The 13,642-nt window shown below is 47.3% G+C and overlaps 1 protein-coding gene across 1 annotated transcript; it reads right to left on the reverse strand.

The window, feature by feature from the left end:
• Positions 1–4,481: 4,481 nt before the first annotated feature.
• Positions 4,482–6,993, reverse strand: LOC117134362. The gene is made up of 2 exons (XM_033292651.1): positions 6,500–6,993; positions 4,482–4,755 (listed from the first exon to the last, which is right to left on the reverse strand). The coding sequence occupies exons 1-2, from the start codon at positions 6,991–6,993 to the stop codon at positions 4,482–4,484; spliced, it is 768 nt and encodes a 255-aa protein (XP_033148542.1).
• Positions 6,994–13,642: the final 6,649 nt, after the last annotated feature.

Below are 13,642 nucleotides of genomic sequence, written 5' to 3' on the forward strand. Positions count from 1 at the left end.
TGCTCGCCGGGCAAGCTGGCTCGTGTCGCGGCCAAGCTCGCCGGCGAGTCAACCGGCAACACGGTCATGCTCGCCGGGCGAGCTGGCTCGTGTCGCGGCCGAGCTCGCCGGCGAGTCGACCGGCAACACGGTCGTGCTCGCCGGGCGAGCTGGCTCGTGTCATAGTCGAGCTCTCCGGGCGATCCGTTTCGGCTATTGGTTTTCTCGGCTTTTGAAGTTTTGACCGAGATTCGGTTTTTCTGAGGACTTTCGGACATCGATTCCGTCGTGACCGATTTTGACCCCAACAGTTAGCCCCCCAGCTAGCTAGGATCCGTGGACCTGAGTGTTAGGTCCTAGCTTGCGGTATGGTCTGTTCTAGGTGGAATTAGACGTAATCAAGAAAAGTGAATAGTAAAAAAAAATTGTATAAGTAAGGGAAGTAAGTTTTTCAAATTCTTTACTCACTTCTTCCCTTAAGAAAAGATTCCTCCAAATAGAAATTTTTTCTCCAAGATCTCTCTTTGCTCAAAGAAAATGTCTTCAAGAAAAGTTTCTTCAAAAGAGGCATTCTTCCTCACACTCATCTTCGGGTGACTCTTCTGCCAATGAGGTGATCGCCCCGAAAGAAGAGTTTGAAGTTGAGGAAGAAGCAAAGGATGCGTACTACAAAGCTCTTTGCGGCTTGCCTCCGCCTTCGCAAGACATTCCGATTCCTAAGAGGCCCCTGAGGTCGCCGAACGCACCCCTCACGCCGAGTATGGTCTCTCCCGACTACCTTACGACTCTCAGGGACTTTTACCAGATTCCAAGTGGAGTAGTATTTCGGATCCCGAGTGGCAACGAGAGTGCGAAGAACCCTCCGGAAGGTTTCTTTACTTGCTACGAGGCCTTCCTGGTGTATTGCCGCATGTGGTTTCCGATCCCTGGTACCATCGTCCGCGCGCTTCACCACTTTGGGCTTTCGATCAGCCAGCTAAGCGTTCCGGCCTTGCAGCATTGGCTCGGCGTGTTGATCTCGAGTTACGAGCTAGGAATGGATCTTAACCCTGGCGACCTCGAGGGATTTATGTCTACGAGAGGAACGGGGATCGATGGCTCATACCGCATGGCGCCAAAGAAGGGCATGGCTATAATTCAGGGGCACACTTCACATCCTAAGACATGGTTCGAGCGCTTTTTATTTGTCCGGATAGATGGGGAGTCTGTCGAGGAGATCTACCTCCACCTATTCCGTCGGGAGTGAAACTTCACCCGTGGTAATACGAATAGCTATGTTTTTCGTTTTTGATACCTTGAAAACATGCGAAGATGATTTTTTTTTATTATCTTGCAGTGAACAGGATCCTTCCGCCGACTCCTGCTGATCTTTTTGCCAAGCGAGATCTTCTCCGCGGCAGGCCGTTCTTCTGGAATTCCTTCACCGTTGAACGGATTCGAAGCGCGGTGGAGCTCCATCGATCTCGAGCCGTCTCTCAGCGTCTTGACGTTCCGTATGACGTAGAACCGGTCATTGATGTCTTGCCTGCTCAGAGGCAGAGAACCAGGTCTCGGAATTGCTAGGGAATTGCCTCTGAGAACGTCTTGGGAAACCTTCCGCTGCCAGAATGGAACCCTAGTTTCACCCCAAGGGAAAGGAGTGGAACCAGCGAGGTTCCCCCTCCCAGCGACTTTTTTGCCGACCTCCCTCCCGGTTTTACTACTCATGAGTCGCTGGACGAAGAGTCGAGGAGGAAAGTAGTCACCGAAGGCTCCAGATTAATCAACAAGGTTTATCCTTTGAACTTCGGTCTAAGTTATTATTTTTTTTGTTTCCTTTTCCGATCTTAAGTTCGTGCAGGGGATGAGGGTGTTCAATGCGGCGCTCGACGGAAGTTTCCGGGAGTCGCGTATCTCTCACTTCAAAGCCGAGGAGGCTGAAAGAGAACTCTTTTTATTTCGGAAGGAGGTCGAAGAACAGAGCCAGAGACAGGCTAAGCTCCATTCTCGGGCCCTTATCCGTGCGGAGAGGAGAGGAAAGAGAGCGATTGTCGCTGAAATGAAGCGGAGGGCTGCTTTGTTTGCGACCGAATTCGAGAGCTTTAAGGATGCTCAAGAATTCATGGGCGATTTTCGCGAGTGCCGTGGCTCGGTTGCTACCCTCTACAAGTCGCAGAACAAGGACTTCTCTTTTCCTGCCGAGGTCGCTGAGATGTCGGGTCTTATGAACGGGTGTGCCCATGCCGAATCATTGGTTCCTCCGATCGAAGGAAGGGTCCGACAGCTTTGGGATTCCATCGAGGTCTCAGAGGACATGGCGGAAGCGGGAACCGGTGTTGGTGATGAAGGTGCCGAATTCGTGGACGGAGAGGTGGACCAGCCTGCGAGCTCGTTCGGGGTCTCCATGTCCGGGTTCTTCGACTTTGAGCTTTGAGGATTGTTGAGATTATTTCCCTTAGTTTTATTTCGAGGTTTGATGTATCTAGGCCGAGTGTGGCCGTATTTGATTTATGTGTGTTATGGCCTTGCGAGGCTATGTGAACTATGTGTTTGAGACCGAATGTTGGTGGCTTTGGGTCCTAGCCGTTTCTTACGGCTTCTATATATATGATGAATGATTGACATTCTGTGCATTTTAGTTTATACTTCTGCCAAGTGTGAGGGAAAGATACGACTAGTCACTTCGTATCTTAACTCTTAGTTTATCGTCTTGTTCGTTTCTTCTTACTGAACGAGGGCGTTCGGAAACGTTTAGGATTTTCGCAAAGTTTCGTGAGCGTATTAGATATAGACGATGGGACATGTTTTTAAGATCTCGTATCATGTCTTGATATGTTAGTGGACCAGTAGGACTGGGTTTAGGGCAAGACCTAGGTTTACTTTCGGCTCAAAGGCTGTGCGACGACTGATCGGCTCTCGTTTTGCCTGTGGGCGATTTCCACCTGGTTCTTTCCGATTTAAAGTCCGCGACTTGGCGCCGGCTTATATGACTTGTATGGAACGAACCGAGCACTCTCCAGAGACCGTCTGGAGTGCTGACCAAAATTTTTGATTTCTTGTATAGCGCGCTATGGTATCCTCGTCGGATGTAAGAGAACCTTTACTTTTACGAAAGGTTAGACTACGAGTTCTTTTTTGAGAACGTTTTGGGTCTGTCCGTCGGGGCCAATCGACGGGCAATTTGTTTTATTTTTTTTAGAGTCGCGGACGGACCGTGTGTTTGGATAATATCTCTCAAAAATATTTATGACGTCTCGCTTTTTCCGAAAGGTATATCCTTTGTAGTGAGAAAGTTACGATCTTCGTTTTTAGAGAAGATGTATTTGGTCTTGCTTGACCATTGATACGCAGGGATTGTTGTTTAAGTTAGTTCCCATCCAAGGACTGCTTGAAAGGTATGCTTGTTTGGAGACCCTTGTCTTGGTTGTTTTTCAGGTTAATCTCCGATTGTTGTGGCTTATTGCAAGTGAATCGAGAGACCGAAATAAAATGAGTTTTATTGGAAAAGTTTCGAAAATATCGAATACATGTGTGGATATTCCAAACTTTGTGGGAGTATACGAGTATATGTACCCACTCCCCCCCCCCTTTTGGAGAGGGAGATAGCTGAACATGTCAATAGGACAAGCTGCCTACGTACCTCTTTCGAGGATCAAGCCATCTCGTAGTTCTGCTTTGTTGTTGCGGGCGTTCCTACTCGTTGGATAGGGCCGTTTCTGTTACTTCGGCCATTGAGGCTTTAGTTAAATCGGCGGCCGGTTCGTGAGTTGGGTTTTCTGCTGGTCGGGCGATGGACTCCGGGATCGCGTCGCTGTCCGGAGCCGTTGCCTGGGCGAGTGATTCTGAATCACTCTTTGTGGAACCTTCGGGAGTACTCTGAGTTTTCTTGACTCGCTTCATGCTAATCGCAGGGGTGTTCCGAGTTTGTCGTAGCTTATGCTCGGCCAAAAAGCCGAGCCTAGATTGTTTCTGGCATCCCCAGAATACTGCTGTTCCGTTTGGTGTTGGGAACTTGATGCTAAGGTGGTAAGTCGACGGTACCGCCTTCATTGCGTTGATCCATGGGGTTCGCATGAAAACATTATAGATGGCCGTGTTATCGACTACGGTGAAGTCAACGATTTTCGTGACTTCCCTTGCCATGACCGGAAGTTTGATCGATCCGAGGGTCATTGATGTTGTGCCCGAAAAACTGGTCAGGGGTTTTGGTTCCGGGACGACTTCCCCGAGTTTGATATTTATTCTCCGGAGAGTGTCGCGGAAAATTACGTTGACTGTGCTGCCTATGTCGATGAGGATTATTCCCACTTCGAGGTCTCGAATCACCAAGTCGATGACCAGTGGGTCGCAGTGAGGTTTATCAAGTCCGACGGTTTCCTCCTCCTTGAAAACAATCGTATCGTTTGGAGCGTTGTCGGTCGGGGACCGAGTCGTCCAGTTAGAACTTGTTTCCGCCTTTCTTCCGTAGGCCTTGATGGATGAAACAGAGTCGCTGTAGAATTGCAATTCTCCGATGATCATGTTTATCCTGCGGCGGTTACTATTGTCTCCATGGTCATCCTGCCTTCTTCCGCGTTTCTTGCCAGACTGGTTTGCGCGTGCGTCCTCTCGGGAGACTCTTTATCAGTCCTGGGAGGGCGGTCGGAATCCAGGATGAGGTCTTTTATGCTAGTGACCTTCGAGAGGTCGCCAGCGAGGAGTTTTGCAGCTAGCCTTGCGCCGAGAACTTTGCAGTTCGTAGTGGAATGACCTTTGATCTGGTGGAACTCGCAGTAGGAGTTATCCTTGTACTGGTTCCTGGTCCAGGTGTTTCCGGAGGTCTTTCCTTGTTTGAAATTGATAGTGTAGTTGTGCTCGCCTTGGACGTCAGTTCAATTGGTGACAGCTTGTCCTGTGGGAATGCTGTTAAAGGGTGTGGTCCTGGGTTCGAGGCTCACCAACAACCTAATTATGGAGTTAGTGAGAACTCATAATAGAGGGGTTGGGGTCGGTGCGCTGCAGCGCTGTGAGCCTGGAGGTGAAACCATTTTGGTTGATCAAATGGTGTCCGATCGGAGTAAACCCGGTGGCTATGGACAAAGGACATATAGGACTACATTCTTACCGGAGGGATTGAAAGTTTAACGGTCAGTTCTTAAGTTATTCATCTGCTTTCCTCGAGGGTTCAGGTCTGACCAAATCCTCATATTCGTCTATTTTCAGAAAGTTCAGGAGTTATTATTTTAGAGCCGTCAAAGTCCATTCGGTGTGTTCTCAGGTTTTCTGAAGAACCCGTGGCAAAGGTGAGGGTCTTTTCCCGAGCTTCTCTTACACGGCTTAGGACTTCGAATAAGTATAATTTATTTCTAATGTGTTCCGTCTGTGTGAAATCGAGTCTGTCATTGCTTGTTTAGTTTTTAGGTTCTTTGCTTAAACCGGAACTAGGGTTGTTAGATGGTTCAACAGTGCTTGTTCATTTATAATCGATAATATATATGTATATAGTATATTGAGGTGATTTGGATGTTACCCGACCATGGAGACGTAATTCTGTGTGTCGGCCGGAGACCAGTACATTGGGTGTGGTGTATGCTGCGGCACAGCTTAGTCGACCTGTTGTGCCAAGCACATATTCGGTGGTGTTTTTGGCCTGTTAGTGGGCAGCGAGTGTGCACCTCGCTAGGACCATCGTCTATGGGCGTGTGTTACCGAGCACATATTCGGTGGTGTTTTTGGCCTGTTAGTGGGCAGCGAGTGTGCACCTCGCTAGGACCATTGTTTGATCTCTGGGTACTTTAGGTACCGTGTTTGCAACGTGTTAGGATTAAATTATATTTATTCGGAGTGCTCTGTCCGGGTCCATGGACTTCGGGTTTAGTATCCCATACCTCACTGAGTGACTTCCCCGTTACTCACCCCTCATTTGCCCCCTTGCAGGTGAGACAGACGAGTGTATGATATTTGGACGGATTTGGTGCTACTGGGCTTTTTATTCGGATTTTTGTTTGGGCTTAGGGTGAGTGGAGTTGTGTATATGGGCTATTTTATTATGAGGTATTGTTGATGGCACGCTGTTCTCCAGATAGGAGGTGACGGGTGTCACAATTTTTTATGTGACAACCCGCCCCTTGGGCCCCAGGCTCACAGCGCTGCAGCGCACCGACCCCAACCCCTCCATTATGAGTTCTCACTAACTCCATAATTAGGTTGTTGGTGGGTCTCGAACCCAGGACCTCACCCTTTAACAGCATTCCCACAGGACAAGCTGTCACCAATTGAACTGCAGCGCTGTGAGCCTGGGGCCCAAGGGGCAGGTAGTTCCCACGGGGCGGGTTGTCACAAAAAAAGTTGACTTTTTATGTGACAACCCGCCCCGTGGGAACTACCCGCCCCGTGGGCCCCAGGCTCACAGCCCTGCAGCGCATCAACCCCAACCCCTCCATTATGAGTTCTCTCTAACTCATAATTAGGTTGTTGGTGAGCCTCGAACCCAGGACCTCACCCTTTAACAGCATTCTCACAGGACAAGCTGTCACCAATTGATCCCTCGTGGTGGACATACTTGTCGTTTTGAGAGCTTTTCTTTTTTGTGGGCGTCTTCTGCGGGTTGTACTTCTGGGAGAGGATTTTCATCTCCTCTTCCATTACTATGAAGTCCGTTGCCTTATGAAGAGCGTCCTGAATCGTTCTCGGTTTTTCGAGGGATATCCATTGCCGGAATTTCGACCGGTACCAGAGAGTTTTCTTCAGAGCATCGATCGCCACTTTGTTGCTGATCCCGGTGACTCTTGCCATTACTAGCTTGAATCTGTTCATGAACTCGCGAAGTGGCTCGTCTTCTCTTTGAGACAGGCTCCAGAGATCGACGTCCGAGGTTTTTCTGTCCATGAACATGGAATACTGCTTTAGAAACTCTGAAGCAAGTTGGCGGAAACTTCCGATGGATTTTTGTTTTAGGCGAGAAAACCATTCGAGCGCGGCTCCTTTGAGGTTTTCGACGAAGAGGAGGCAGTAGCCAGCGGCTCGTTTGCGTTCCTTGAGTTTGCACCTCCCCATCGCGATCTGGAAAGACTGCAGGTGCGCTTCCGGGTCGGTGGTGCCATCGTAGATGGGAATTTTGATCTTCCCTGGGTCTGAGACGTTGGTCTCAGTAATCCGGGCAGTGAACGGGGTTTAGCGTGCTTCCTCGAGAAGTCTGTCGATCTCGGGCGCAGCGCTTGTCGCATGGTGGATTTGTGATTTCACCGCTTTCACCTCCTCTGCGGTTTTCGCGATGTACTCGCGGAGATCGTGGATCTCATCAGGATTTCTGGCAGCCTTGCGAGCTTGTCTGTGTTGGCTGTGCTGGATCCTGGCCTGCTTTTCGGCCAGTTCCTTCTGTTCTACCCAATAGAGGTTTTATTCTTCCTCGGTCATGGGTCTTTCAAAGGACGCGTCCTGCCGAGCGGAGTGGCTTCGCGTTCTTCTTGGGTGGATGTCAGCACCGTCGTCCGAGTGATCAGACTGGTCGATTATATCCAGGTCGATGCGCTCGATTTCTTCTCCTTCGTTGCTCCCGGTAGGAGCTGGAAGGTTTTCTGCAGTTGGCTATGCACCTGGCTGGAGCGTTTCATCAGGGTTTTGGCCTCAGGAAGCCTTGTCCGCGTGTGCAGCTCGATTGCCCGGAGTCTCGAAATCAAGTCTTCTACCGCTGCGGGCTCTTGTGGTCCCGTGCAGGGCTTTGCTCCTGGCCTTCACCGTTAAGGTTTCCACCTTTTTTGCGAGAGAGGCCACGAGTTTTCCTTGTTCGTCCGACTATTTCTGAGCGGAGGCGAACATTTCCTTCATCTGGTCTAGTATCGCGGTGTCGGCAGTGACCGTTGATATGTTTCCTGCTGGAGTTTTATCAGAGTTGGCATCGATGGGAGTCCCGTCGTGCGTTTGCGGGTCTTTGTCAGCGTTGGTCGTCATATCGGACTGAGCGTGTGTGGTTGCGAGAGAGATAGATCCGTACCCCCCTCCTTCTAGCGCCAAACTGTGGGAACCGAAATTCACACCGTCGAGTTTTGTTAATCAGAGAAAAGCCAAGTTAACCTAGCCTTCCCTGAAGGTCCCGGTTATCTGCTGGGCCACACACGACACGATCAATATGAAAGAATAAAATGAAAATAAGCAGAAAAAGAGAATAAGAGGATCTTATTTCTGAATTCGCGTTTGAGCGTGAACAACAAGTAAGGACCTAGGCTACAAGAGCTGTCGGTTAGTTCGCTAGTGTTGGGGTCAAAAACGGTCATGACGGAATTAACACCCGAAAATCCTCGGAAATCGTATTTCCGAAAAGATAGTAAAAGAAAAATATGATTTTCGTAAAAATTAATCAATACAAAGTTTTTACGAAGAAGTATCCTTGAAGGCTCAAAGCAAACAAACCAAGCTCGGTCATTACGCAATTACCGCACATGGACGCTGTCCGGTCGCTACGTAGCAACCAAGTCCGAGCCGAGCTCGGTTGCTACGTAGCGACCGAGCGTCCAACCCGCTCGGTCGCTACGTAGCGACCGAGCTCGAGCCAAAGCGGAAAACTAGTTGAGTCGCAGCTCGGTTCCCACAGCTAGTCTAGCGACCTAAATCTAAACTAGTTGAGTCGCAGCTCGATTAGTAAAAACGGAAAAAGATGCCTAAATTGCTCTAAGTGCTAAGTTGCTCTGATGTGCTCTGATCTCTCCTCCCTCTTCGTCCTAGGTCCTCCTTATATACTCCTCCTTAGGTCGGTTTACCTCTTCTTGGGCCGGATTTGTCGCGAAGCGGGCTTTTCCATATTTCCTTCTTCTTTGTGATTATCTTCGGAAATTTGACATTTATCTTTGCGGAAATTTGACATTTATCTCTTCCCGCGGATGAGATAAACCGTCATACCATTCTTTGGGCTCAAGTCTTTTTGGATCATAAATGGGCCGTTGTCCGCAATTCGGACCCTCTTTGGGCCGTATCGAGACTTAAGCGTTTTTACGATTTTACTCGCGAAGTAGCCGTTGGTATAGGCATGGTTCTTCCAACGGAACCCTGTTTCTTCGCATATCTGATGCAGTTGGTGTTAAGTTAACCGTAACCTGCTCTACTACAAAGAATAGGAAACCTTTCGAGAGACATAACCTTCCCAACTTCCCGAAGACTTTCGACGATGTTTTTTAGACGGAACATTGGTGTCGTATCCACGGACCCGAAGACTGAGTTACAGAAACTCTGGACGAAGATGCATGGTTATGGGATGGGACCGGGTTTGGAATGGTCCACAGAGAATTGGCTGCGCTCGCCGGGCGAGCTGGCTCGTGTCACGGCCGAGCTCGCCGGCGAGTCCACCGGCAACACGGTCGTGCTCGCCAGGCGAGCTGGTTCGTGTCGCAGCCGATCTCGCCGGCGAGTCGACCGGCAACACGGTCGTGCTCGCCGGGCGAGCTGGCTCGTGTCGCGGCCGAGCTCGCCGGTGAGTCAACCGGCAACACGGTCGTGCTCGTCGGGCGAGCTGGCTCGTGTCATGGTCGAGCTCGCGGGGTGATCCGTTTCGGCTATTCGTTTTCTCGGCTTTTGAAGTTTTAACCGAGATTCGGTATTTCTGAGGACTTTTGGACATTGATTCCGTCGTGACCGATTTTGACTCCAACAAGGCTAAATGTTTAATTTCATCAAGCTCGTTAAGCTGGATGAGTCTCCATTCAGCAGCAGGCTTTATATCAAAATTCAGAAGTTTAGCAGCCCAAGCTGCTTTAAGCTCCAGTTCGACTGGTAAATGAAAGGATTTGCCATATAGGAGGTGGAATGGGGTAGTTCCCAACGGTGTCTTATAGGCGGTCCTGTTGGCCCAAAGTTCTAGTTTCCTAGACTAATCCCTTCTGGAAATTCCTATAATTTTCTCTAGAATTTCTTTGATTTGCCGATTAGAGACTTCTACCTATCCACTGGTTTGTGGGTGGTAAGGAGTAGCTACTCTATGCTGAATACCATTCTTTTTAAGTAGTCCATCAAAGATCTTATTGATGAAATGGGTTCCACCGTCACTGATGACTATTCTAGGAACTCCAAATTGTGGAAAGATTATGCTCTTGAAAATCTTAATAACGACATATGCGTCATTGGTTGGGAAAGCTATTGCTTCAACCCATTTGGATACGTAGTCTACAGCGACTAGTATAAACTTGTTTCCGTATGAGGATGGGAAAGAACCCATGAAATCTATCCCCCAGCAATCAAACACTTCTACCTCCAGAATGAACTTATGTTCCATTTCGTGTCTTTTGCTGATTTTTCCTCGTCTTTGGCATCTGTCACATTGCGTTATGAATGCATGGACATCGCGAAAAGTCGTCGGCCACCAGAATCCTGCTTGAAGGATTTTTGAAACCGTTTTATAGGTGGCGAAATGTCCTGCATAGTCAGATCCATGACATTGGTATATAATGTCCGGGATTTTGGCTTCGGATACGCATCGTCTGTATATCCCATCATAGCAATTCCTGTAGAGGTATGGTTCGTCCCAATGATATCTTCTAACATTTCTGAAGAATTTCTTCCTCATATATCCCTTGGTTCTTCAGGTTCGAATTCGGCTGCCAAATAGTTGACTATGTCAGCATACCAGGGTCGATCTTTTGAGTTTCGACCAATTGCGTGCACCTCACGTTGCGATTCTTCACCAGGTGTGAGATTTATTTTATTACCAGCAACGTTAACAGTTATGTAATATTTATTTTTATAGACGAGGTGCCATTATTGTGGTTGCTAGGGAATCGAGGTGTTGCGATACTGTCGTTATCGATCGATGTATCACTACTTGAATCAATCGATATGTTTTCTTTCGTATCGTTCGATGTCTCATCGGAAGTGAGAGATAGTTGACCTGTGAAAGATGTATCTATTTGTGCCACGTTCTCGGTCGGGAAGAAATCGTCTATAGGGACGTTATCCTCTATTCTGATTCGAGAAAGATAGTCAGCGACTCCATTATCTACTCCTTGCTTATCTTTAATTTCAATATCGAACTCTTGGAGTAGTAAAATCCAGAGTATGAGTCGAGGTTTTGCATATTTCTTTTGCATCAAATATTTAATGGCAGCGTGGTCAGTATGAACTATCACGTGTGTGCCAATTAGATATTGACGGAATTTTTCAAATGCATAAACTATGACAAGTAGTTCTTTTTCTGTTGTTGCATAATTTCCTTGCACTTCATCAAGCGTACGACTGGCATAGTAGATGGCATGCAGCTTTTTATCTTTCCTTTGGCCCAAAACTGCTCCTATCACAAAGTCACTCGCATCGCACATGCTCTCGAAAGGGAGATTCTAGTCGGGGGCCTGACTGACAGGGGCAGTTATAAGGGATATTTTTTAAATCATTGAAACCTTTCATGCATTTTGGAGTAAAGTCGAACTTTACTTCCTTGCACAAGAGGTTAATTAAAGGTCTAGCGATCTTGCTAAACTCTTGTATAAACCTTCTGTAAAATCCGGCGTGTCCGAGAAAACTTCGCACGTCTTTTACATTTTTGGGTGCTGGTTGATATACCTTGGATTTGACCCGTTTTCATCCATGGTATATAGGTGTTTTACTATATATATATATATCTATGTTTTCTACTCTTCTAGGTATGTTTTCAGGTTCAGGTGCATTTCGGAGTAAAGCTATGACTTTGGAGCATTTTGGAGCTTAAAAGACATTTCACCCGAGCTGACCATGTAGAGGTCGACGAGAGGAAGAACAATCGATCGATGCACATCCAGTGCTGTCGATCGACACCATGAGATGCCTCGACAAATGAAGATTAATATCGATCGATGTACACAAGTACCATCGATTGATGTCGAGACATTGGACATGCGATATTTTGGAACCAGCGGACTTAAAACCCAAGGCCAAGCCAAATTATGAAAATGCCCTGACGAGTTTTTAACCTAGTAGATTATATACTGCCTAAATGTTTTGACGGCAAAAAAAGAGAGCTTTTTGTTACAGTTTTACTTTGAGAGAGAGAGAAGAGAGTTTTGGAGAGAAGATCACTTGTGATTGGAACTCCTTGTTTTCATTTCTTTTCATCTATACTATGAGTTTCTATTTCTTTATTGTTATGAATTGCTTTGCTATGTCTGAGTAGTTCAATTATTAGATCCAGGGTTCAGATAGGTTTGTGGGATTAGCCTCAAACTATAGATCTGCCTTGTTGTGATATTCATGATAGAGTTGTATTCATTGCTTGTTTTAGCCTTGCTAACTAGAACTTGATCATAGGATTGCATACTCAATCACCCTTTGTTATCCCATCCTGACATCTATCTATCATATTAGGACTGCTAGAGAGGTCTAACCGCCAATTTAGTATCTTAATAGGGCATATCATACTCGCGCATAGGCCTGGCTAGAACCCGTCGATCGATGTCCTCAACTGACTATCGGTTGACGTAGGTAAAGGTGTATCTGTCGACGTCCCTATAGGACCATCGGTCGACACTCTCTCGTTGTCAACATACTAACCGTTGAGACACGAGATCTAGCTTGTTAACCAGTGAAACATGCGATAGCTGATCACTGAGTTAAGCGGTTGAGCTCTAACATATCATGCATGCAACAAATAGGCATCAATAGATATTATAATCTCCAACACCTGAATAGCGGCCATGCATCTAATATCATTTCCAATCAAGTTACATTTACTATTTACTTTGCTTGTTACTATTGCTATTTCATTTAATTGTTCCCTAGCTCCTTGTGGATTCGATCCCTAAGTACTACATCTGAACCTCTTTTTGATGAGAGTAACACTCCTTAGGGTAATTTGAGTGGTTTCAAATTTGGCGCCGTTGCCGGGGAGCTTTGCTCGCCATTAGATTTAGTTTTATTGATTCTTATTCTTTTCTCTACCCCCTTTCTAACATAATCTTTTTCTTGTCTTTTCAGGTGCATGCCCAGCGGTACCAGAAGCAACAAGGAGAAAGACTTTCTGTTCTCAGCTGATCCTGCTCACTTGGAACGCACCATCCGTAGAGGTCAACGTTCTGCATCGCTCGATGCAACAACTTTGTCGTCGATCGATACGCACAACCAACCGTCGACCGACACCAGACCTTCATCGTCGATCGATCCTAATCGTTCGACAACGATCGATATTACACCGCGTACGTCGATCGATACCGTGTCGTCAAAAATGGTAAACTTTATTATTCTAACACAGGACGAGAACGGAAACCTGTATGACCAGGACGGTCATCTGCGTAATGCAACAGGTCTGAAAATAGACGCTTAGGGGACTGTAATCCCTGATGCTGATACTACATGAGCTGCTCAACCTGTAGACAAGGACCCTCGATCGAAACCACTGGCCGACTACAATCGCCCAGATGAGTACTATTCCAACAGATCAGCAATTCGACTTCCGGAGATCCAGAAGCAGAATTTTGAGCTGAAGCCTCAATACTACACTCTCGTGTCGCAGATACCCTACTCTGGGTTACCGCACAAGCATCCTATGGACCATCTAGAACGGTTCGAGGATTTTGTCGCTGCTATTCGGATGGAAGGAGTCCCCGAAGATTACCTGCTGTGCAAGCTCTTCAGATACACGCTGAATGGAGAAGCGATGCACTGGCTTAGGCAGCTACCCACAGGATCCTTAACATCCTGGGCCGACATCAAGAATGCTTTCTTACGAAACTTCTTCGATGAGGCGCGCGCTGAA

This window comes from Brassica rapa, chromosome A05, assembly GCF_000309985.2.
Source record: "Brassica rapa cultivar Chiifu-401-42 chromosome A05, CAAS_Brap_v3.01, whole genome shotgun sequence".
In the NCBI taxonomy this organism is placed as follows: Eukaryota; Viridiplantae; Streptophyta; class Magnoliopsida; order Brassicales; family Brassicaceae; genus Brassica; species Brassica rapa.

Excerpts from the sequence above, each read along its gene's own strand:
- LOC117134362 (XM_033292651.1), bottom strand. The coding sequence starts at position 6,993 with ATGGGGAGGTGCAAACTCAAGGAACGCAAACGAGCCGCTGGCTACTGC. Across the intron at positions 4,756-6,499 it reads AAAAGCTCTCAAAACGACAA|GAACCAGTACAAGGATAACT; the intron begins GTATGTCCACCA and ends CACCTGGACCAG.